Below are 22,376 nucleotides of genomic sequence, written 5' to 3'. Positions count from 1 at the left end.
GCACGAAATAGGTTGAAGGAGGTAACCTTGCTGTACAAAAATCTTTTTAAGCAAACCCTCCAATTTTTTATCCATAGGATCTTTGAAAGCACAATTGTCCTCAATAGGAATGGTCGTGCGCTTGGCTAGAGTAGAAAACTCCCCCTCGACCTTAGGGACTGTTTGCCATGTGTCCTTCCTGGGGTCGACTATAGGGAACAATTTCTTAAATATAGGAGGAGGGACAAAAGGTATGCCTGGCTTCTCCCACTCCTTATTCACTATGTCCGCCACCCGTTTAGTTATCGGAAAAGCATCAGGGTGCACCGGGACCTCAAGCAACTGTCCATCTTGCACAATTTTTCTGGATTGACCAGATTGTCACAATCATCCAGAGTAGATAGTACCTCCTTAAGTAATGCGCGGAGATGCTCTAATTTAAATTTAAATGTCACAACATCAGGTTCTGCCTGCTGAGAAATTCTTCCTGTATCAGAAATTTCCCCATCTGACAAACCCTCCCTCTCTGCCACTTCAGATTGGTGTGAGGGTATGACAGAAAAATTATCATCAGCGCCCTCCTGCTCTACAGTGTTAAAAACAGAGCAATCGCGCTTTCTCTGAAATGCTGGCATTTTGGATAAAATATTAGCTATGGAGTTATCCATTACTGCCGTCAATTACTGCATAGTAACAAGCATTGGCGCGCTAGAAATACTAGGGGTCGCCTGCGCGGGCATAACTGGTATAGACACAGAAGGAGATGATGTAGAACTATGTCTACTCCCTTCATCTGAGGAATCATCCTGGGCAACTTTACAATTTGTGACAGTTCTGTCCTTACTTTGTTTGGACGCAATGGCACAATTATCACACTATATTTGAATGGGGAACCACATTGGCTACCATACATACAGAACATGATCTATCTGAAGGTACAGACATGTTAAACAGGCTTAAACTGGTTAATAAAGCACAAAAACCGTTTTAAAACAAAACCGTTACTGTCTCTTTAAATGTTAAACAGGGCACACTTTATTACTGAATATGTGAAAAACTATGAAGGAATTATCCAATCTTTACCAAATTTTCACCACAGTGTCTTAATACATTCAAAGTATTGCACCCCAATTTTCAAGCTGTTAACCCTTAAAATGTGGAAACCGGAGCCGTTTTTAATTTTAACCCCCTTACAGTCCCAGCCACAGCCTTTGATGCAACTTCACCAATCCCAGGGGGGTATAAGATACCAAATGAAGCCTTCTAGGAACGTTTTTAGTGGATTCCAGACCCTCACACATGCAGCTGCATGTATTGAACTCAAAATTAACTGCACAGTAATGGCGCGAAAATGAGGCTCTGCCTACTACAGAGAAAGGCCCTTCCTGACTGGGAAGGTGTCTTAACAAGTGCCTGGTGCTAAAAACGTTCCCCAATGTTATAAAAGTGTGAAATACAACTTCAAACTGCATATAATACTTAAATAAAGCAATCGATTTAGCCCCTAAAAGTGTCTACCAGTTTATAGCCCATAATAAGCCCTTTATTCTGTTTGAGACTAAGAAAATGGCTTACCAATCCCCATGAGGGAAAATGACAGCCTTCCAGCATTACACAGTCTTGTTAGAAAATGGCTTGTCATACCTTAAGCAGAAGAGCCTGCTAACTGTTTCCCCCAACTGAAGTTACTTCATCTCAACAGTCCTATGTGGAAACAGCAATCGATTTTAGTAACTGTCTGCTAAAATCATCTTCCTCTCACAAACAGAATTCTTCATCTTTTTCTGTTTCAGAGTAAATAGTACATACCAGCACTATTTTAAAATAACAAACTCTTGATAGAAGAATAAAAAACTACAACTAAACACCTCAAACTCCTCACCATCCCCGAGGAGATGCTACTTGTTCAGAGCGGCAAGGAGAATGACTGGGGGGGCGGAGCCTGGGAGGGACTATATGGACAGCTCTTGCTGTGTGCTCTCCTTGCCTTTCCCTGTGGGGGAGGAGAATATCCCACAAGTAATGGATGACACCGTGGACCGGACACACCAATGTTGGAGAAATAACAAACTTTTGATTGAAGAAAATAAACTAACTATTTTTCACCACTCTCTCTTACTACCTCCATGCGTGTTGAGAGTTGCAAGAGAATGACTGGATATGACAGTTAGGGGAGGAGCTATATAACAGCTCTGCTGTGGGTGTCCTCTTGCAACTTCCTGTTGGGAATGAGAATATCCCACAAGTAATGGATGATCCGTGGACTGGATACACCTTACAAGAGAAATAAAGATTTATCACCCTCAGAGAAAAAAACGTTTTTACTATAAAACATGCAAACGTTTTTACACTAAGTAATATGAGTATTAACCTGAATATTACCCTTTTTTGCAAGCATGATCTCAGTTGCTTTTAAATCATTGTAAAATCTACCAGGCACTGTCAGCATTTTCTAGACCTTATTATCTCTCTAGAAAAAAATATACTGAACATACCTCAAAGCAGGCAATCTGCAGACCGTCCCCCCAACTGAAGTTTTCTTTCCATACTCTTCAGTTATGTGTGAGAACAGCAATGGACCTTAGTTACAAACCGCCAAGATCATCAAACCTCCAGGCAGAATTCTTCTTCCAATTTCTGCCTGAGAGTAAAAACAGTACAACGCCGGTACCGTTTAAAAATAACAAACTTTTGATTGAAGGTAAAAAACTACACTAATTCACCACATCTCTCTTGATACTTCCTTTCTTGTCGAGAGCTTGCAAGAGAATGACTGGGGGTGGCAGTTAGGGGAGGAGCAATATAGACAGCTCTGCTGTGGGTGTCCTCTTGCAACTTCCTGTTGGGAAGGAGAATATCCCACAAGTAATGGATGAACCGGTGGACTGGATACACCTTTACAAGAGAAATTATTTTGTTTGGTCCTCAATTTATTTGTTTTATCCTGAGGGAGAGCATGGCCTTTCCCTCCAGTGATGTCTGAAATAATCTCTCTCAGTTCAGGCCCGAATAGGGTCTTTCCTTTGAAAGGGATGTTCAAAAGTTTAGATTTTGATGATACATCAGCAGACCAGGACATAAGCCATAACGCCCTGCGTGCTAAAATGGCAAAACCTGAATTCTTTGCCGCTAACTTAGCCAGTTGGAAAGCGGCATCTGTAATGAAAAAATTAGCCAACTTAAGAGCCTTAATTCTATCCATAATATCCTCTTATGGAGTCTCCATCTGAAGAGCCTCTTCTAGAGCCTCAAACCAGAAAGCAGCTGCAGTAGTTACAGGAACAATGCATGCAATAGGTTGGAGAAGAAAACCTTGATGAACAAAAATTTTCTTCAGGAGACCCTCTAATTTTTTATCCATAGGATCTTTGAAAGCACAACTGTCTTCTATAGGTATAGTTGTACGCTTAGATAGAGTAGAAATAGCTCCCTCCACCTTAGGAACCGTCTGCCACGAGTCCTGCATGGTGTCAGATATGGGAAACATTTTCTTAAAAACAGGAGGGGGAGCAAACGGAATTCCTGGTTTATCCCACTCCTTAGTAACAATATTCACAATCCTCTTAGGGACTGGAAAAACATCAGTGTAAACAGGAACCTATAAGTATTTGTCCATTTTACACAATTTCTCTGGAACCACTATGGGGTCACAATCATCTAGAGTCGCTAATACCTCCCTGAGCAATAAGCGGAGGTGTTCAAGCTTAAATTTAAAGGCCGTCATGTCAGAATCTGTCTGAGGGAGCGTCTTTCCTGAATCAGAAATTTCTCCCTCAGATAACAAATCCCTTAACCCTACTTCAGAACATTGTGAGGGTATATCAGATACGGCTACTAAAGCGTCAGACTGCTCAGCTTTACTTAACCCAGAGCTGTCACGCTTTCCTTGTAAACCAGGCAGTTTAGAGAAAACCTCTGTGAGGGTTTTATTCATAACTGTGGCCATGTCTTGTAAAGTAAATGAATTTGACGCATTAGAGGTACTTGGCGTCACTTGTGCGGCGTTACTGGTTGTGACACTTGTGGAGAGCTAGAAGTCAAAAACTAATTTCCTTCTGTCTGAGAATCATCTATTGCTATATTTTTCATTGCTAAAATATGCTCTTTATAATTTATAGACATATCAGTGCAAGTGGGACACATTCTAAGAGGGGGTTCCACAATGGCTTCTAAAAACATTAAACAATGATTTTCCTTGGTGTCAGACATGTTAAACAGGCTAGTAATGAAACAAGCAAGCTTGGAAAACACTTTATTCAAAGTAAATAATACTTAGAAAAAAACGGTAATGTGCCTTTAAGAGAAAAAAAAGATGCACAAACTCTGCAAAACAATGTAAAAAAGCAGTAAACTCAACGAAATTTTTACAGTAGCATCATAAAGCCTTCGTAACTTTGCACAGCTATGCAAATAAACAATTAACCCCTTAATGTAAAAACCGGATTGACAAAACGTCAAAAAACGGTAAAAAAACGTTCAGCACCTTGCCCCAGCTATGCTGTGGCGCCTACCTGCCCTTTATGAACGATTTGTGGGGAAAAAACTTCTTTACAGCCCTCAAACACAGCAGGACCCTCTGGAGAAGCAGCTGGATGTCTCTGAGGAAAAGAAACTGCGCAACTGAGGCGCGAAAATAGGCCCCTCCCACCTCACTCGATGTCATGAGGCCTAAAAGAAACACTACAGAGTGTTTCCTAAACTAGCCATGTGGGTTAATAACCCTTAAACAAGCCACAAAGACCCCTTAAAGTCCCTCAAAAACATAATTTATGCTTACCTGATAAATTTATTTCTCTTGTAGTGTATCCAGTCCACGGATCATCCATTACTTATGGGATATTCTCCTTCCCAACAGGAAGTTGCAAGAGGATCACCCACAGCAGAGCTGCTATATAGCTCCTCCCCTAACTGCCATATCCAGTCATTCGACCGAAACAAACAGAGAAAGGAGAAACCATAGGGTGCAGTGGTGACTGTAGTTTAATTAAATTTTAGACCTGCCTTAAAATGACAGGGCGGGCCATGGACTGGATACACTACAAGAGAAATAAATCAGGTAAGCATAAATTATGTTTTCTCTTGTTAAGTGTATCCAGTCCACGGATCATCCATTACTTATGGGATACCAATACCAAAGCTAAAGTACACGGATGATGGGAGGGACAAGGCAGGGATTAAGCGGAAGGAACCACTGCCTGAAGAACCTTTCTCCCAAAAACAGCCTCAGAAGAAGCAAAAGTATCAAATTTGTAAAATTTTGAAAAAGTGTGAAGCGAAGACCAAGTCGCGGCCTTGCAAATCTGTTCAACAGAGGCCTCATTTTTAAAGGCCCAGGTGGAAGCCACAGCTCTAGTAGAATGAGCTGTAATTCTTTCAGGGGGCTGCTGTCCAGCAGTCTCATAGGCTAGGCGTATAATACTCTGAAGCCAAAAGGAAAGAGAGGTTGCCGAAGCTTTTTGACCTCTCCTCTGTCCAGAATAAACGACCAACAGGTTAGATGTTTGACGAAAATCTTTAGTAGCTTGAAAGTAAAACTTCAAGGCACGTACTACGTCCAGATTATGTAAAAGACATTCCTTCTTTGAAGAAGGATTAGGACACAATGATGGAACAACAATCTCTTGATTGATATTCTTGTTAGAAACCACCTTAGGTAAAAACCCAGGTTTGGTACGCAGAACTACCTTATCTGCATGAAAAATCAGATAAGGAGAATCACATTGTAAGGCAGATAGCTCAGAGACTCTCCGAGCCGAGGAAATAGCCATCAAAAACAAATTTCCAAGATAAAAGCTTAATATCAATGGAATGAAGGGGTTCAAACGGAACTCCTTTAAGAACTTTAAGAACCAAGTTTAAGCTCCATGGGGGAGCAACAGGTTTAAACACAGGCTTAATTCTAACCAAAGCCTGACAAAATGCCTGGACGTCTGGAACTTCTGCCAGACGCTTGTGCAAAAGAGTAAACAGAGCAGAAATCTGTCCCTTTAAGGAACTAGCTGATAATCCTTTGTCCAAACCCTCTTGGAGAAAGGACAATATCCTAGAAATCCTAACCTTACTCCATGAGTAATTCTTGGATTCACACCAGTAAAGATATGTACGCCATATCTTGTGATAGATTTTCCTGGTAACAGGCTTTCGTGCCTGTGTTAAGGTATCAATGACTGACTCGGAGAAGCCACGCTTTGATAGAATCAAGCGTTCAATCTCCATGCAGTCAGTCTCAGAGAAATTAGATTTGGATGATTGAAAGGACCTTGTATTAGAAGGACCTGTCTTAGAGGCAGAGTCCATGGTGGAAAGGATGACATGTCCACTAGGTCTGCATACCAGGTCCTGCGTGGCCACGCAGGCGCTATTAGAATCACTGATGCTCTCTCCTGTTTGATTTTGGCAATCAGTCAAGGGAGCAGAGGAAACGGTGGAAACACCTAAGCCAGGTTGAAGAACCAAGGCGCTGCTAGAGCATCTATCAGCGTCGCTTCTGGGTCATTGGACCTGGATCCGTAACAAGGAAGCTTGGCGTTCTGGCGAGACGCCATGAGATCCAACTCTGGTTTGCCCCAACGATGAATCAACTGAGCAAACACCTCCGGATGGAGTTCCCACTCCCCCGGGTGAAAAGTCTGACGACTTAGAAAATCCGCCTCCCAGTTCTCCACGCTTGGGATATGGATTGCTGACAGGTGGCAAGAGTGGTACTCTGCCCAGCGAATTATTTTTGAGACTTCTAACATCGCTAGGGAACTCCTGGTTCCCCCTTAATGGTTGATGTAAGCCACAGTCGTGATATTGTCCGACTGAAATCTGATGAACCTCAGTGTTGCTAACTGAGGCCAAGCCAGAAGAGCATTGAATATTGCTCTTAACTCCAGAATATTTATCGGAAGGAGTTTCTCCTCCTGAGTCCACGATCCCTGTGCCTTCAGGGAGTTCCAGACTGCACCCCAACCTAGAAGGCTGGCATCTGTTGTTACAATTGTCCAATCTGGCCTGCGAAAGGTCATACCCTCGGACAGGTGGACCCGAGACAACCACCAGAGAAGAGAATCTCTGGTCTCTTGATCCAGACTTAGCAGAGGGGACAAATCTGTGTAATCCCCATTCCACTGACTTAGCATGCATAATTGCAGCGGTCTGAGATGTAGGCGCGCAAATGGCACTATGTCCATTGCCGCTACCATTAAGCCGATCACCTCCATACACTGAGCCACCGAAGGGCGCGGAATGGAATGAAGAATACGGCAAGCATTTAGAAGCTTTGATAACCTGGAGATTTTCATCTCTACAGAATCTATAAGAGTCCCTAAGAAGGAGACTCTTGTGAGTGGGGATAGAGAACTCTTTTCCTCGTTCACTTTCCACCCGTGCGATCTCAGAAATGCCAGAACTATCTCTGTATGAGACTTGGCAATTTGAAAGCTTGACGTCTGTATCAGGATGTCGTCTAGATACGGAGCCACCGCTATGCCTCGCGGTCTTAGAACTGCCAGAAGTGAGCCCAGAACCTTTGTAAAGATTCTCGGGGCTGTAGCCAACCCGAAGGGAAGAGCTACAAATTGGTAATGCCTGTCTAGAAAGGCAAACCTTAGGAACCGATGATGATCTTTGTGAATCGGTATGTGAAGGTAGGCATCCTTTAAGTCCACTGTGGTCATGTACTGACCCTCTTGGATCATGGGTAGGATGGTCCGAATAGTTTCCATTTTGAAAGATGGAACTCTGAGGAATTTGTTTAAGATCTTTAGATCCAAAATTGGTCTGAAGGTTCCCTCTTTTTTGGGAACCACAAACAGATTTGAATAAAAACCCTGTCCTTGTTCCGTCCGCGGAACTGGATGGATCACTCCCATTACTAGGAGGTCTTGCACACAGCGTAGGAATGCCTCTTTCTTTATCTGGTTTGATGATAACCTTGAAAGATGAAATCTCCCTTGTGGAGGGGAAGCTTTGAAGTCCAGAAGATATCCCTGAGATATGATCTCCAACGCCCAGGGATCCTGAACATCTCTTGCCCACGCCTGGGCGAAGAGAAAAAAAGTCTGCCCCCTACTAGATCCGTCGCCGGATAGGGGGCCGTTCCTTCATGCTGTCTTAGAGGCAGCAGCAGGCTTTCTGGCCTGCTTGCCTTTGTTCCAGGACTGGTTAGGTTTCTAGGCCTGCTTAGATTGAGCAAAAGTTCCCTCTTATCTTGAAGCGGAGGAAGTTGATGCTGCACCTGCCTTGGAATTTCGAAAGGCACGAAAATTAGACTGTTTGGCCTTTGATTTGGCCCTGTCCTGAGGAAGGGTATGACCCTTACCTCCAGTAATGTCAGCAATAATTTCTTTCAAACCAGGCCCGAATAAGGTCTGCCCCTTGAAAGGAATGTTGAGTAATTTAGACTTTGAAGTCACATCAGCTGACCAGCATTTGAGCCATAGCGCCCTACGCGCCTGGATGGAGAATCCGGAATTCTTAGCCGTTAGTTTAGTCAAATGAACAATGGCATCAGAAACAAATGAGTTAGCTAGCTTAAGAGTTCTAAGCTTGTCAACAATTTCAGTCAATGGAGCTGTATGGATGGCCTCTTCCAGGGCCTCAAACCAGAATGCCGACGCAGCAGTGACAGGCGCAATGCATGCAAGGGGCTGTAAAATAAAACCTTGTTGAATAAACATTTTCTTAAGGTAACCCTCTAATTTTTTATCCATTGGATCTGAAAAAGCACAACTGTCCTCACCCCGGGATAGTGGTACGCTTTGCTAAAGTAGAAACTGCTCCCTCCACCTTAGGGACAGTCTGCCATAAGTCCCGTGTAGTGGCATCTATTGGAAACATTTTTCTAAATATAGGAGGTGGGGAAAAGGGCACACCGGGCCTATCCCACTCCTTACTAATAATTTCTGTAAGCCATTGAAAAAATATCAGTACTCACCGGCACTGCATAGTATTTATCCAGCCTACACAATTTCTCTGGCACTGCAATTGTGTCACAGTCATTCAGAGCAGCTAATACCTCCCCAAGCAATACACGGAGGTTCTCAAGCTTAAATTTAAAATTAGAAATCTCTGAATCAGGTCTCCCCGAATCAGAGACGTCACCCACAGACTGAAGCTCTCCGTCCTCAGGTTCTGCATATTGTGACGCAGTATCAGACATGGCTCTTACAGCATCTACGCGCTCTGTATCTCGTCTAACCCCAGAGCTATCGCGCTTGCCTCTCAATTCAGGCAATCTGGATAATACCTCTGACAGGGTATTATTCATGATTGCAGCCATGTCCTGCAAAGTAATCGCTATGGGCGTCCCTGATGTACTTGGCGCCATATTAGCGTGCGTCCCTTGAGCGGGAGGCGAAGGGTCCGACACGTGGGGAGAGTTAGTCGGCATAACTTCCCCCTCGACAGACCCCTCTGGTGACAATTCTTTTATAGATAAAGACTGATCTTTACTGTTTAAGGTGAAATCAATACATTTAGTACACATTCTCCTATGGGGCTCCACCATGGCTTTTAAACATAATGAACAAGTATCCTCTGTTTCAGACATGTTTGTACAGACTAGCAATGAGACTAGCAAGCTTGGAAAACACTTTAAAGCAAGTTAACAAGCAATATAAAAAACGTTACTGTGCCTTTAAGAGAAACAAATTTTGGCAAAATTTGAAATAACAGTGAAAAAAGGCAGTTACACTAACACAATTTTTACAGTGTATGTAACAAGTCAGCAGAGCATTGCACCCACTTGCAAATGGATGATTAACACCTTAATAACAAAAACAGAATAATAAATGACAAAAACGTTTTTTAAACACAGTCACAACAACTGCCACAGTCTACTGTGATTGTTACCCTCCTCAAACACGACTTTGAAGCCTTTTGAGACCTTCAGAGATATCCTGTATCATGCAGAGGGAAGCTGAATGTCTGTCAGTATTTTTATCTGCACAGAAAAGCACTAAAATAGGCCCTTCCCACTCATATTGCAACAGTGGAAAGCTTCAGGAAACTGTCTCTAGGCAGAAATCAAACCAGCCATGTGGAAAAAAACTAGGCCCCAATAAGTTTTGTCACCAAACATATATAAAAACGATTAACATGCCAGCAAACGTTTTATATTACATTTTTATAAGAGTATGCATCTCTATTAATAAGCCTGATACCAGTAGCTATCACTGCATTTAAGGCTTTACTTACATTAATCCGGTATAAGCAGCATTTTCTAGCAAATTCCATCCCTAGAAAAATATTAACTGCACATACCTTATTGCAGGAAAACCTGCACGCCATTCCCTCTCTGAAGTTACCTCACTCCTCAGAATATGTGAGAACAGCCATGGATCTTAGTTACTTCTGCTAAGATCATAGAAAATGCAGGCAGATTCTTCTTCAAAATACTGCCTGAGATAAACAGCACACTCCGGTACCATTTAAAAATAACAAACTTTTGATTGAAGAAATAAACTAAGTATAAAACACCACACTCCTCTTACGACCTCCATCTTGGTTGAGGCTTGCAAGAGAATGACTGGATATGGCAGTTAGGGGAGGAGCTATATAGCAGCTCTGCTGTGGGTGATCCTCTTGCAACTTCCTGTTGGGAAGGAGAATATCCCATAAGTAATGGATGATCCGTGGACTGGATACACTTAACAAGAGAAAAAACGTTATTGCAATAATAATAAAAACGTTTTTCCTTATCAGTAATGAGCCCTTTGTGCAAGCTGGGATTCTTACTAAGTCTCTGAATACAGCTTACCCTTCCCTCATGGGGATATTGCCAGCCTTTTCTACAATTAACACAGTCTGTCTAGAAAAAATTAGACTGAACATACCTCAAAGCAGTTTGGCCTGCAAACTGTTCCCCCAACTGAAGTTTCCATTTTGAAAGATGGAACTCTGAGGAATTTGTTTAAGATCTTTAGATCCAAAATTGGTCTGAAGGTTCCCTCTTTTTTGGGAACCACAAACAGATTTGAATAAAAACCCTGTCCTTGTTCCGTCCGCGGAACTGGATGGATCACTCCCATTACTAGGAGGTCTTGCACACAGCGTAGGAATGCCTCTTTCTTTATCTGGTTTGATGATAACCTTGAAAGATGAAATCTCCCTTGTGGAGGGGAAGCTTTGAAGTCCAGAAGATATCCCTGAGATATGATCTCCAACGCCCAGGGATCCTGAACATCTCTTGCCCACGCCTGGGCGAAGAGAAAAAAAGTCTGCCCCCTACTAGATCCGTCGCCGGATAGGGGGGCGTTCCTTCATGCTGTCTTAGAGGCAGCAGCAGGCTTTCTGGCCTGCTTGCCTTTGTTCCAGGACTGGTTAGGTTTCTAGGCCTGCTTAGATTGAGCAAAAGTTCCCTCTTATCTTGAAGCGGAGGAAGTTGATGCTGCACCTGCCTTGGAATTTCGAAAGGCACGAAAATTAGACTGTTTGGCCTTTGATTTGGCCCTGTCCTGAGGAAGGGTATGACCCTTACCTCCAGTAATGTCAGCAATAATTTCTTTCAAACCAGGCCCGAATAAGGTCTGCCCCTTGAAAGGAATGTTGAGTAATTTAGACTTTGAAGTCACATCAGCTGACCAGCATTTGAGCCATAGCGCCCTACGCGCCTGGATGGAGAATCCGGAATTCTTAGCCGTTAGTTTAGTCAAATGAACAATGGCATCAGAAACAAATGAGTTAGCTAGCTTAAGAGTTCTAAGCTTGTCAACAATTTCAGTCAATGGAGCTGTATGGATGGCCTCTTCCAGGGCCTCAAACCAGAATGCAGACGCAGCAGTGACAGGCGCAATGCATGCAAGGGGCTGTAAAATAAAACCTTGTTGAATAAACATTTTCTTAAGGTAACCCTCTAATTTTTTATCCATTGGATCTGAAAAAGCACAACTGTCCTCACCCCGGGATAGTGGTACGCTTTGCTAAAGTAGAAACTGCTCCCTCCACCTTAGGGACAGTCTGCCATAAGTCCCGTGTAGTGGCATCTATTGGAAACATTTTTCTAAATATAGGAGGTGGGGAAAAGGGCACACCGGGCCTATCCCACTCCTTACTAATAATTTCTGTAAGCCATTGGAAAAACATCAGTACTCACCGGCACTGCATAGTATTTATCCAGCCTACACAATTTCTCTGGCACTGCAATTGTGTCACAGTCATTCAGAGCAGCTAATACCTCCCCAAGCAATACACGGAGGTTCTCAAGCTTAAATTTAAAATTAGAAATCTCTGAATCAGGTCTCCCCGAATCAGAGACGTCACCCACAGACTGAAGCTCTCCGTCCTCAGGTTCTGCATATTGTGACGCAGTATCAGACATGGCTCTTACAGCATCTACGCGCTCTGTATCTCGTCTAACCCCAGAGCTATCGCGCTTGCCTCTCAATTCAGGCAATCTGGATAATACCTCTGACAGGGTATTATTCATGATTGCAGCCATGTCCTGCAAAGTAATCGCTATGGGCGTCCCTGATGTACTTGGCGCCATATTAGCGTGCGTCCCTTGAGCGGGAGGCGAAGGGTCCGACACGTGGGGAGAGTTAGTCGGCATAACTTCCCCCTCGACAGACCCCTCTGGTGACAATTCTTTTATAGATAAAGACTGATCTTTACTGTTTAAGGTGAAATCAATACATTTAGTACACATTCTCCTATGGGGCTCCACCATGGCTTTTAAACATAATGAACAAGTATCCTCTGTTTCAGACATGTTTGTACAGACTAGCAATGAGACTAGCAAGCTTGGAAAACACTTTAAAGCAAGTTAACAAGCAATATAAAAAACGTTACTGTGCCTTTAAGAGAAACAAATTTTGGCAAAATTTGAAATAACAGTGAAAAAAGGCAGTTACACTAACACAATTTTTACAGTGTATGTAACAAGTCAGCAGAGCATTGCACCCACTTGCAAATGGATGATTAACACCTTAATAACAAAAACAGAATAATAAATGACAAAAACGTTTTTTAAACACAGTCACAACAACTGCCACAGTCTACTGTGATTGTTACCCTCCTCAAACACGACTTTGAAGCCTTTTGAGACCTTCAGAGATATCCTGTATCATGCAGAGGGAAGCTGAATGTCTGTCAGTATTTTTATCTGCACAGAAAAGCACTAAAATAGGCCCTTCCCACTCATATTGCAACAGTGGAAAGCTTCAGGAAACTGTCTCTAGGCAGAAATCAAACCAGCCATGTGGAAAAAAACTAGGCCCCAATAAGTTTTGTCACCAAACATATATAAAAACGATTAACATGCCAGCAAACGTTTTATATTACATTTTTATAAGAGTATGCATCTCTATTAATAAGCCTGATACCAGTAGCTATCACTGCATTTAAGGCTTTACTTACATTAATCCGGTATAAGCAGCATTTTCTAGCAAATTCCATCCCTAGAAAAATATTAACTGCACATACCTTATTGCAGGAAAACCTGCACGCCATTCCCTCTCTGAAGTTACCTCACTCCTCAGAATATGTGAGAACAGCCATGGATCTTAGTTACTTCTGCTAAGATCATAGAAAATGCAGGCAGATTCTTCTTCAAAATACTGCCTGAGATAAACAGCACACTCCAGTACCATTTAAAAATAACAAACTTTTGATTGAAGAAATAAACTAAGTATAAAACACCACACTCCTCTTACGACCTCCATCTTGGTTGAGGCTTGCAAGAGAATGACTGGATATGGCAGTTAGGGGAGGAGCTATATAGCAGCTCTGCTGTGGGTGATCCTCTTGCAACTTCCTGTTGGGAAGGAGAATATCCCATAAGTAATGGATGATCCGTGGACTGGATACACTTAACAAGAGAAAAAACGTTATTGCAATAATAATAAAAACGTTTTTCCTTATCAGTAATGAGCCCTTTGTGCAAGCTGGGATTCTTACTAAGTCTCTGAATACAGCTTACCCTTCCCTCATGGGGATATTGCCAGCCTTTTCTACAATTAACACAGTCTGTCTAGAAAAAATTAGACTGAACATACCTCAAAGCAGTTTGGCCTGCAAACTGTTCCCCCAACTGAAGTTTTCCTGTACTCTTCAGTCCTTGTGATAACAGCAGTGGATGTTAGTTACAAAGTGCTAAAATCATCATCCTCCCTGCAGAAATCTTCATCTCTTTTCTGCCAGAGAGTAAATAGTACACACCGGTGCCATTTAAAATAACAAACTTTTGCTTGAGAAAATAAAAACTAACATTTTTGTCACCACACTCACTTTACCCTTCCTAGCAGTTAAGCAGGCAAAGAGAATGACTGGGGGGGCGAAGCTAAGGGAGGAGCTATATAGAAAGCTCTGCTGTGGGTGCTCTCTTTGCCACTTCATGTTAGGAAGGAGAATATCCCACAAGTATGGATGAATCCGCAGACTCGATACATCTTACAAGAGAAATCAGGGATAGCATAGGTCTAATATCAGATGTGGTGACAAGAAGGCACCAGTTGCCAGTCATTTCCTTGAAGCGGGGCATAATATATCACAAATGAGATGGCAAATTATTAATAGTGTAGGTCCATTAGAAAGAGGTGGCAACAGAGAAATGTTGCTCAAACGTAAGGAATCATTTTGGATCCCCAAGTTGGATACATTAACCCCTAAGGGACTCAAAAGAGAAATAGCAATGTCTGTGTTTCTTTAAACAAATTTGAATTGAAATGTAACATTCTATCTGGTATAGAATCATTTAGTATTTTTAATATTGCGGTTAGCAAAAATATTTTTGAAAATGTAGTATAGAATAAAACAAATTTGATAATAGAAGTAAATTGAAAACTTTTTCAAAATTGTATGCTATGGTGCTGATTTATCAAGCCTGTATGCTGCAGTTTCCACACGAGCCTTCGGGCTCCCCGGAAACAAGAGTTAAGAAGCAGCGGTCTTAAGACTGCTGCTCCTTAACTCGTCCGCCACCTCTGAGGCGGTGGATAGCAATCATCCCGGATAAGTGCAGGGGGCAGCATTGCACAAGCATTTCACGAGAAATGTTTGTGCAATGATAAATGCCGACAGCGGATCATGTCCGCTCGCACTATGATAAATCGGCCCCTATGTCTGAATCACAAAAGAAAATTTTGGGGTTTCATAGCCCTTTAAATTATTTGTCTTAAATGTTAACAAAATATTTAAAACATTGTTTTACCAATTATGCTAGACGACCATAAAAAGTAAATATTTGCATTTATATAAAATCATACAACATGAGCAAGTAAGCTAGATACATGAACAAAGGGCATTGTACATACTAAATTATTGTACACACTAATATAAATAACTTCCATTCACCAAGGTGAATATAAGTTTTTTGATGAGTATCACATTGATAAAGGTACGTATAATGACATGTTTTAATATAAAAACATATTACGTGGAAACATTTTTAAATATTAGTCAATATATATTCATAGTTGATCATACATCTTTAAAAAGGAAATCTAAAATTGCAACGTTCATGTAAAAAAAATAAAAATAAAAAAAATAAAAAAAAACACCAAAAAACCCACACACAAAAAACATAATTTATGCTTACCTGATAAATTCCTTTCTTCTGTAGTGTGATCAGTCCACGGGTCATCATTACTTCTGGGATATTACTCCTCCCCAACAGGAAGTGCAAGAGGATTCACCCAGCAGAGCTGCATATAGCTCCTCCCCTCTACGTCACTCCCAGTCATTCGATCAAGGACCAACGAGAAAGGAAAAGCCAAGGGTGAAGTGGTGACTGGAGTATAAATTAAAAAATATTTACCTGCCTTAAAAACAGGGCGGGCCGTGGACTGATCACACTACAGAAGAAAGGAATTTATCAGGTAAGCATAAATTATGTTTTCTTCTGTTAAGTGTGATCAGTCCACGGGTCATCATTACTTCTGGGATACCAATACCAAAGCAAAAGTACACGGATGACGGGAGGGATAGGCAGGCTCTTTATACAGAAGGAACCACTGCCTGAAGAACCTTTCTCCCAAAAATAGCCTCCGATGAAGCAAAAGTGTCAAATTTGTAAAATTTGGAAAAAGTATGAAGCGAAGACCAAGTTGCAGCCTTGCAAATCTGTTCAACAGAGGCCTCATTCTTGAAGGCCCAAGTGGAAGCCACAGCTCTAGTAGAATGAGCTGTAATTCTTTCAGGAGGCTGCTGTCCAGCAGTCTCATAAGCTAAACGAATTATGCTACGAAGCCAAAAAGAAAGAGAGGTAGCGGAAGCTTTTTGACCTCTCCTCTGCCCAGAGTAAATGACAAACAGAGAAGACGTTTGTCGAAATTCCTTAGTTGCCTGTAAGTAAAATTTTAGAGCACGGACTACATCCAGGTTGTGCAGTAGACGTTCCTTCTTTGAAGAAGGATTTGGGCATAAAGAAGGAACAACAATCTCTTGATTGATATTCCTGTTAGTAACTACCTTAGGTAAGAACCCAGGTTTAGTACGCAGGACTACCTTATCCGAATGAAAAATCAAATAAGGAGAATCACAATGTAAGGCTGATAATTCAGAGACTCTTCGAGCCGAGGAAATAGCCATTAAAAATAGAACTTTCCAAGATAACAACTTTATATCAATGGAATGAAGGGGTTCAAACGGAACGCCCTGTAAAACATTAAGAACAAGGTTTAAACTCCATGGTGGAGCAACAGTTTTAAACACAGGCTTAATCCTGGCCAAAGCCTGACAAAAAGCCTGGACGTCAGGAACTTCTGACAGACGTTTGTGTAACAGAATGGACAGAGCTGAGATCTGTCCCTTTAAAGAACTAGCAGATAAACCCTTTTCTAAACCTTCTTGTAGAAAAGACAATATCCTAGGAATCCTAGCCTTACTCCAAGAGTAACCTTTGGATTCACACCAATATAGGTATTTACGCCATATCTTATGGTAAATCTTTCTGGTAACAGGTTTCCTAGCCTGTATTAAGGTATCAATAACTGACTCAGAAAACCCACGTCTTGATAAAATCAAGCGTTCAATTTCCAAGCAGTCAGCTTCAGAGAAGTTAGATTTTGATGTTTGAAGGGGCCCTGTATCAGAAGGTCCTGTTTCAGAGGTAGAGACCAAGGTGGACAGGATGACATGTCCACCAGGTCTGCATACCAAGTCCTGCGTGGCCACGCAGGTGCTATTAGAATCACTGATGCTCTCTCTTGTTTGATTCTGGCAATCAATCGAGGAAGCAACGGGAAGGGTGGAAACACGTAAGCCATCCTGAAGTCCCAAGGTGCTGTCAGAGCATCTATCAGGACTGCTCCTGGATCCCTGGATCTGGACCCGTAACGAGGAAGCTTGGCGTTCTGTCGAGACGCCATGAGATCTATCTCTGGTTTGCCCCAACGTCGAAGTATTTGGGCAAAGACCTCCGGATGAAGTTCCCACTCCCCCGGATGAAAAGTCTGACGACTTAAGAAATCCGCCTCCCAGTTCTCCACTCCCGGGATGTGGATTGCTGACAGGTGGCAAGAGTGAGACTCTGCCCAGCGAATTATCTTTGATACTTCCATCATAGCTAGGGAGCTTCTTGTCCCTCCCTGATGGTTGATGTAAGCTACAGTCGTGATGTTGTCCGACTGAAACCTGATGAACCCCCGAGTTGTCAACTGGGGCCAAGCCAGGAGGGCATTGAGAACTGCTCTCAATTCCAAAATGTTTATTGGCAGGAGACTCTCCTCCTGACTCCATTGTCCCTGAGCCTTCAGAGAATTCCAGACGGCACCCCAACCTAGAAGGCTGGCGTCTGTTGTTACAATTGTCCAGTCTGGTCTGCTGAATGGCATCCCCCTGGACAGATGTGGCCGAGAAAGCCACCATAGAAGAGAATTTCTGGTCTCTTGATCCAGATTCAGAGAAGGGGATAAGTCTGAGTAATCCCCATTCCACTGACTTAGCATGCACAGTTGCAGTGGTCTGAGGTGTAAGCGTGCAAAGGGTACTATGTCCATTGCCGCTACCATTAAGCCGATTACCTCCATGCATTGAGCCACTGACGGGTGTTGAATGGAATGAAGGGTGCGGCAAGCACTTTGAAGTCTTGTTAGCCTGTCCTCTGTCAGGTAAATCTTAATTTCTACAGAATCTATAAGAGTCCCCAGGAAGGGAACTCTTGTGAGTGGAACGAGTGAACTTTTCTTTTCGTTCACCTTCCATCCATGTGACCTTAGAAATGCCAGCACTAACTCTGTATGAGACTTGGCAGTTTGAAAGCTTGAAGCTTGTATCAGAATGTCGTCTAGGTATGGAGCTACCGAGATTCCCCGCGGTCTTAGTACCGCCAGAAGAGCACCCAGAACCTTTGTGAAGATTCTTGGAGCTGTAGCCAATCCGAATGGAAGAGCCACAAACTGGTAATGCCTGTCTAGGAAGGCAAATCTTAGGTACCGATAATGATCTTTGTGAATCGGTATGTGAAGGTAAGCATCTTTTAAATCTACAGTGGTCATGTACTGACCTTCTTGGATCATAGGTAAAATTGTCCGAATAGTCTCCATCTTGAACGATGGAACTCTTAGGAATTTGTTTAGGATCTTTAAGTCCAGGATTGGTCTGAAAGTTCCCTCTTTTTTGGGAACCACAAACAGATTTGAGTAAAACCCCTGTCCCTGTTCTGATCGTGGAACTGGATGGATTACTCCCATTAACAAGAGCTCTTGTACGCAGCGTAGAAACGCCTCTTTCTTTGTCTGGATTGTTGACAATCTTGACAGATGAAATCTCTCTCTTGGAGGAGAGTATTTGAAGTCCAGAAGGTATCCCTGAGATATTATCTCTAGCGCCCAGGGATCCTGAACATCTCTTGCCCAAGCCTGGGCGAAGAGAGAAAGTCTGCCCCCCACTAGATCCGATCCCGGATCGGGGGCCCTCAATTCATGCTGTTTTAGGGGCAGCAGCAGGTTTCCTAGTCTGCTTGCCCTTGTTCCAGGACTGGTTAGGTTTCCAGCCTTGTCTGTAGCGAGCAACAGCTCCTTCCTGTTTTGGTGCAGAGGAAGTTGATGCTGCTCCTGCTTTGAAATTACGAAAGGAACGAAAATTAGACTGTCTAGTCTTGGCTTTGGCTTTGTCCTGAGGCAGGGCATGGCCTTTACCTCCTGTAATGTCAGCGATAATCTCTTTCAACCCGGGCCCGAATAAGGTCTGCCCTTTGAAAGGTATATTAAGCAATTTAGACTTAGAAGTAACATCAGCTGACCAGGATTTTAGCCACAGCGCCCTGCGTGCCTGAATGGCGAATCCTGAATTCTTCGCCGTAAGTTTAGTAAGATGTACTACGGCCTCCGAAATGAATGAATTAGCTAGTTTAAGGACTCTAAGCCTGTCCGTAATGTCGTCCAGAGTAGCTGAACCAATGTTCTCTTCCAGAGACTCAATCCAGAATGCCGCTGCAGCCGTGATCGGCGCAATGCATGCAAGGGGTTGCAATATAAAACCTTGTTGAACAAACATTTTCTTAAGGTAACCCTCTAACTTTTTATCCATTGGATCTGAAAAAGCACAGCTATCCTCCACCGGGATAGTGGTATGCTTAGCTAAGGTAGAAACTGCTCCCTCCACCTTAGGGACCGTTTGCCATAAGTCCCTTGTGGTGGCGTCTATTGGAAACATTTTTCTAAATATCGGAGGGGGTGAGAACGGCACACCGGGTCTATCCCACTCCTTAGTAACAATTTCAGTAAGTCTCTTAGGTATAGGAAAAACCTCAGTACTCGTCGGTACCGCAAAATATTTATCCAACCTACACATTTTCTCTGGTATTGCAACTGTGTTACAATCATTCAGAGCCGCTAACACCTCCCCTAGTAATACACGGAGGTTTTCCAGTTTAAATTTAAAATTTGAAATATCTGAATCCAGTCTGTTTGGATCAGAACCGTCACCCACAGAATGAAGTTCTCCGTCCTCATGTTCTGCCACCTGTGACGCAGTGTCTGACATGGCCCTAATATTATCAGCGCACTCTGTTCTCACCCCAGAGTGATCACGCTTACCTCTTAGTTCTGGTAATTTAGCCAAAACCTCAGTCATAACAGTAGCCATATCCTGTAATGTGATTTGTAATGGCCGCCCAGATGTACTCGGCGCTACAATATCACGCACCTCCCTCTGAGCGGGAGATGTAGGTACTGACACGTGAGGCGAGTTAGTCGGCATAACTCTCCCCTCGTTGTTTGGTGAAATTTGTTCAATTTGTACAGATTGATTTTTATTTAAAGTAGCATCAATACAGTTAGTACATAAATTTCTATTGGGCTCCACTTTGGCATTGCAACAAATGACACAGGTATCATCCTCTGAATCAGACATGTTTAACACACTAGCAAATAAACTTGCAACTTGGAAATACAATTCAATTAGAATAATATTAAAACGTACTGTGCCTTTAAGAAGCACAGAAAGATCTATGACAGTTGAAAATTAATAAATTGAAACAGTTATAGCCTCAATCCTTGTAAACAACACAACTTTAGCAAAGGTTTAATCCCATTAGCAAAGATAACAAATTCTGAAAGCAGGAAACAAATTACAGAATAAACGTTTTTTATCTCAGTCAAACTATAATTCTCACAGCTCTGCTGAGAGAAATTACCTCCCTCAAAATAAGTTTTGAAGACCCCTGAGCTCTGTAGAGATGAACCGGATCATGCAGGGAATACAATGAGTTGCTGACTGAGATATTTGATGCATAGTAAAAGCGCCAAAAAAACGGCCCCTCCCCCTCACACACAGCAGTGAGGGAGAACAGAAACTGTCAGAAAACAGATTAAGCAACTGCCAAGTGGAAAAATAGTGCCCAAACATTTATTCACTCAGTACCTCAGCAAATGAAAACGATTTTACATTCCAGCAAAAACGTTAAACATAATCTCTAGTTATTAAACAGCTTTATGTATTTCTTACAGTGTAATTCTAGTGAAGTACCATTCCCCAGAATACTGAAGTGTAAAGTATACATACATGACATTATATCGGTATGGCAGGATTTTCTCATCAATTCCATTGTCAGAAAATAAAAACTGCTACATACCTCTATGCAGATTCATCTGCCCGCTGTCCCCTGATCTGAAGTTTACCTCTCCTCAGATGGCCGAGAAACAGCAATATGATCTTAACTACTCCGGCTAAAATCATAACAAAAACTCTGGTAGATTCTTCTTCAAACTCTGCCAGAGAGATAATAACACACTCCGGTGCTATTTTAAAATAACAAACTTTTGATTGAAGATATAAAACTAAGTATAATCACCATAGTCCTCTCACACATCCTATCTAGTCGTTGGGTGCAAGAGAATGACTGGGAGTGACGTAGAGGGGAGGAGCTATATGCAGCTCTGCTGGGTGAATCCTCTTGCACTTCCTGTTGGGGAGGAGTAATATCCCAGAAGTAATGATGACCCGTGGACTGATCACACTTAACAGAAGAAATACAAGATAACACACACTCTGCGCTACTGATTGCCACTATATAAATATATATATATATATATATATATATATATATATATATATATATATTTTAACACATTTCATAAATATATATACATAAACTGGGAGAAATTTTTGATTGACCTCTGCTACTTACTTTTGGGTTATGAAGTATAATTATATCCCTGAATGGAGATTCAATTTTTTTCTTCCACTCATTCCTGGTAACTGCCAGCATGTATGCATCCTACAGGAATAAAAAACAATATACACATATATATATTATATGAAGACTAAATACTGATTACAATTGTTCCTCTACTTGATTATCTAATTTAAGTATCAGATGATGACATTTTCCTTATCATTAATCATCATTTTATATTCAGAGCAAAAGCACATCCTTTAATATTAAATACTTTGCCTCTTGCTATTTTGAAATACCCTCATCTTTTGATATATGTTCTTTACTAACTGAAGCTTCATTTAATCTAACCCATGATAAAACAATAAGTACAGTTTATAGCTGACCACATAAACCATAAATACATTTGACCTTTTTGTGGAAGAGAATGAAGAAAAACAACAAATTTCCCTACTTAGTCAATTTGCTTTTATATATATATATATATATATATATATATATACACACATATACACACACATATATACATACTGTACACACACAAATCACAAAGTTTGGTTTAGCACACCACACCTTACTTACATATAGTTTAAATACATCATTGGAAGTGCAGCCAATGTGATGTATATACAGTATATATGCTTCCCTGATAAATCAATTTCAAGTCCTGCTGCCAGTTGTATTTATGATGACAAGGGCAGGGCTTGTGGACTCCCACCATTGTGAAGGAAATCAGTTTATCAGGTAAACATAATTTTTTCCTCCATAAGATAAAAGACGGTTAGAGTCTACATGACCATCACATATGGGTTCCAAAACCCACAAGACCACAATGAATTAAGGTAGGACATTACAG

At 41.9% G+C, this 22,376-nt stretch overlaps 1 protein-coding gene across 1 annotated transcript in view; it reads right to left on the bottom strand.

Annotated features, from left to right (window-relative positions):
* Positions 1–22,376, bottom strand: part of DDHD2 (DDHD domain containing 2) — a 658,501-nt gene that overhangs the window by 473,932 nt on the left and 162,193 nt on the right. Inside the window, exon 4 of the mRNA XM_053718087.1 lies at positions 21,533–21,622. Within this exon, the coding sequence (XP_053574062.1) occupies positions 21,533–21,622 (90 nt within the window). The remainder of the gene's footprint in view (positions 1–21,532; positions 21,623–22,376) is intronic.

This window comes from Bombina bombina, chromosome 6 (genome assembly GCF_027579735.1).
Source record: "Bombina bombina isolate aBomBom1 chromosome 6, aBomBom1.pri, whole genome shotgun sequence".
Classification (NCBI taxonomy): Eukaryota; Metazoa; Chordata; class Amphibia; order Anura; family Bombinatoridae; genus Bombina; species Bombina bombina.
The sequence above is the reverse complement of the archived record's forward strand: the minus strand, read 5'-3'. Positions and strand labels throughout refer to the sequence as shown.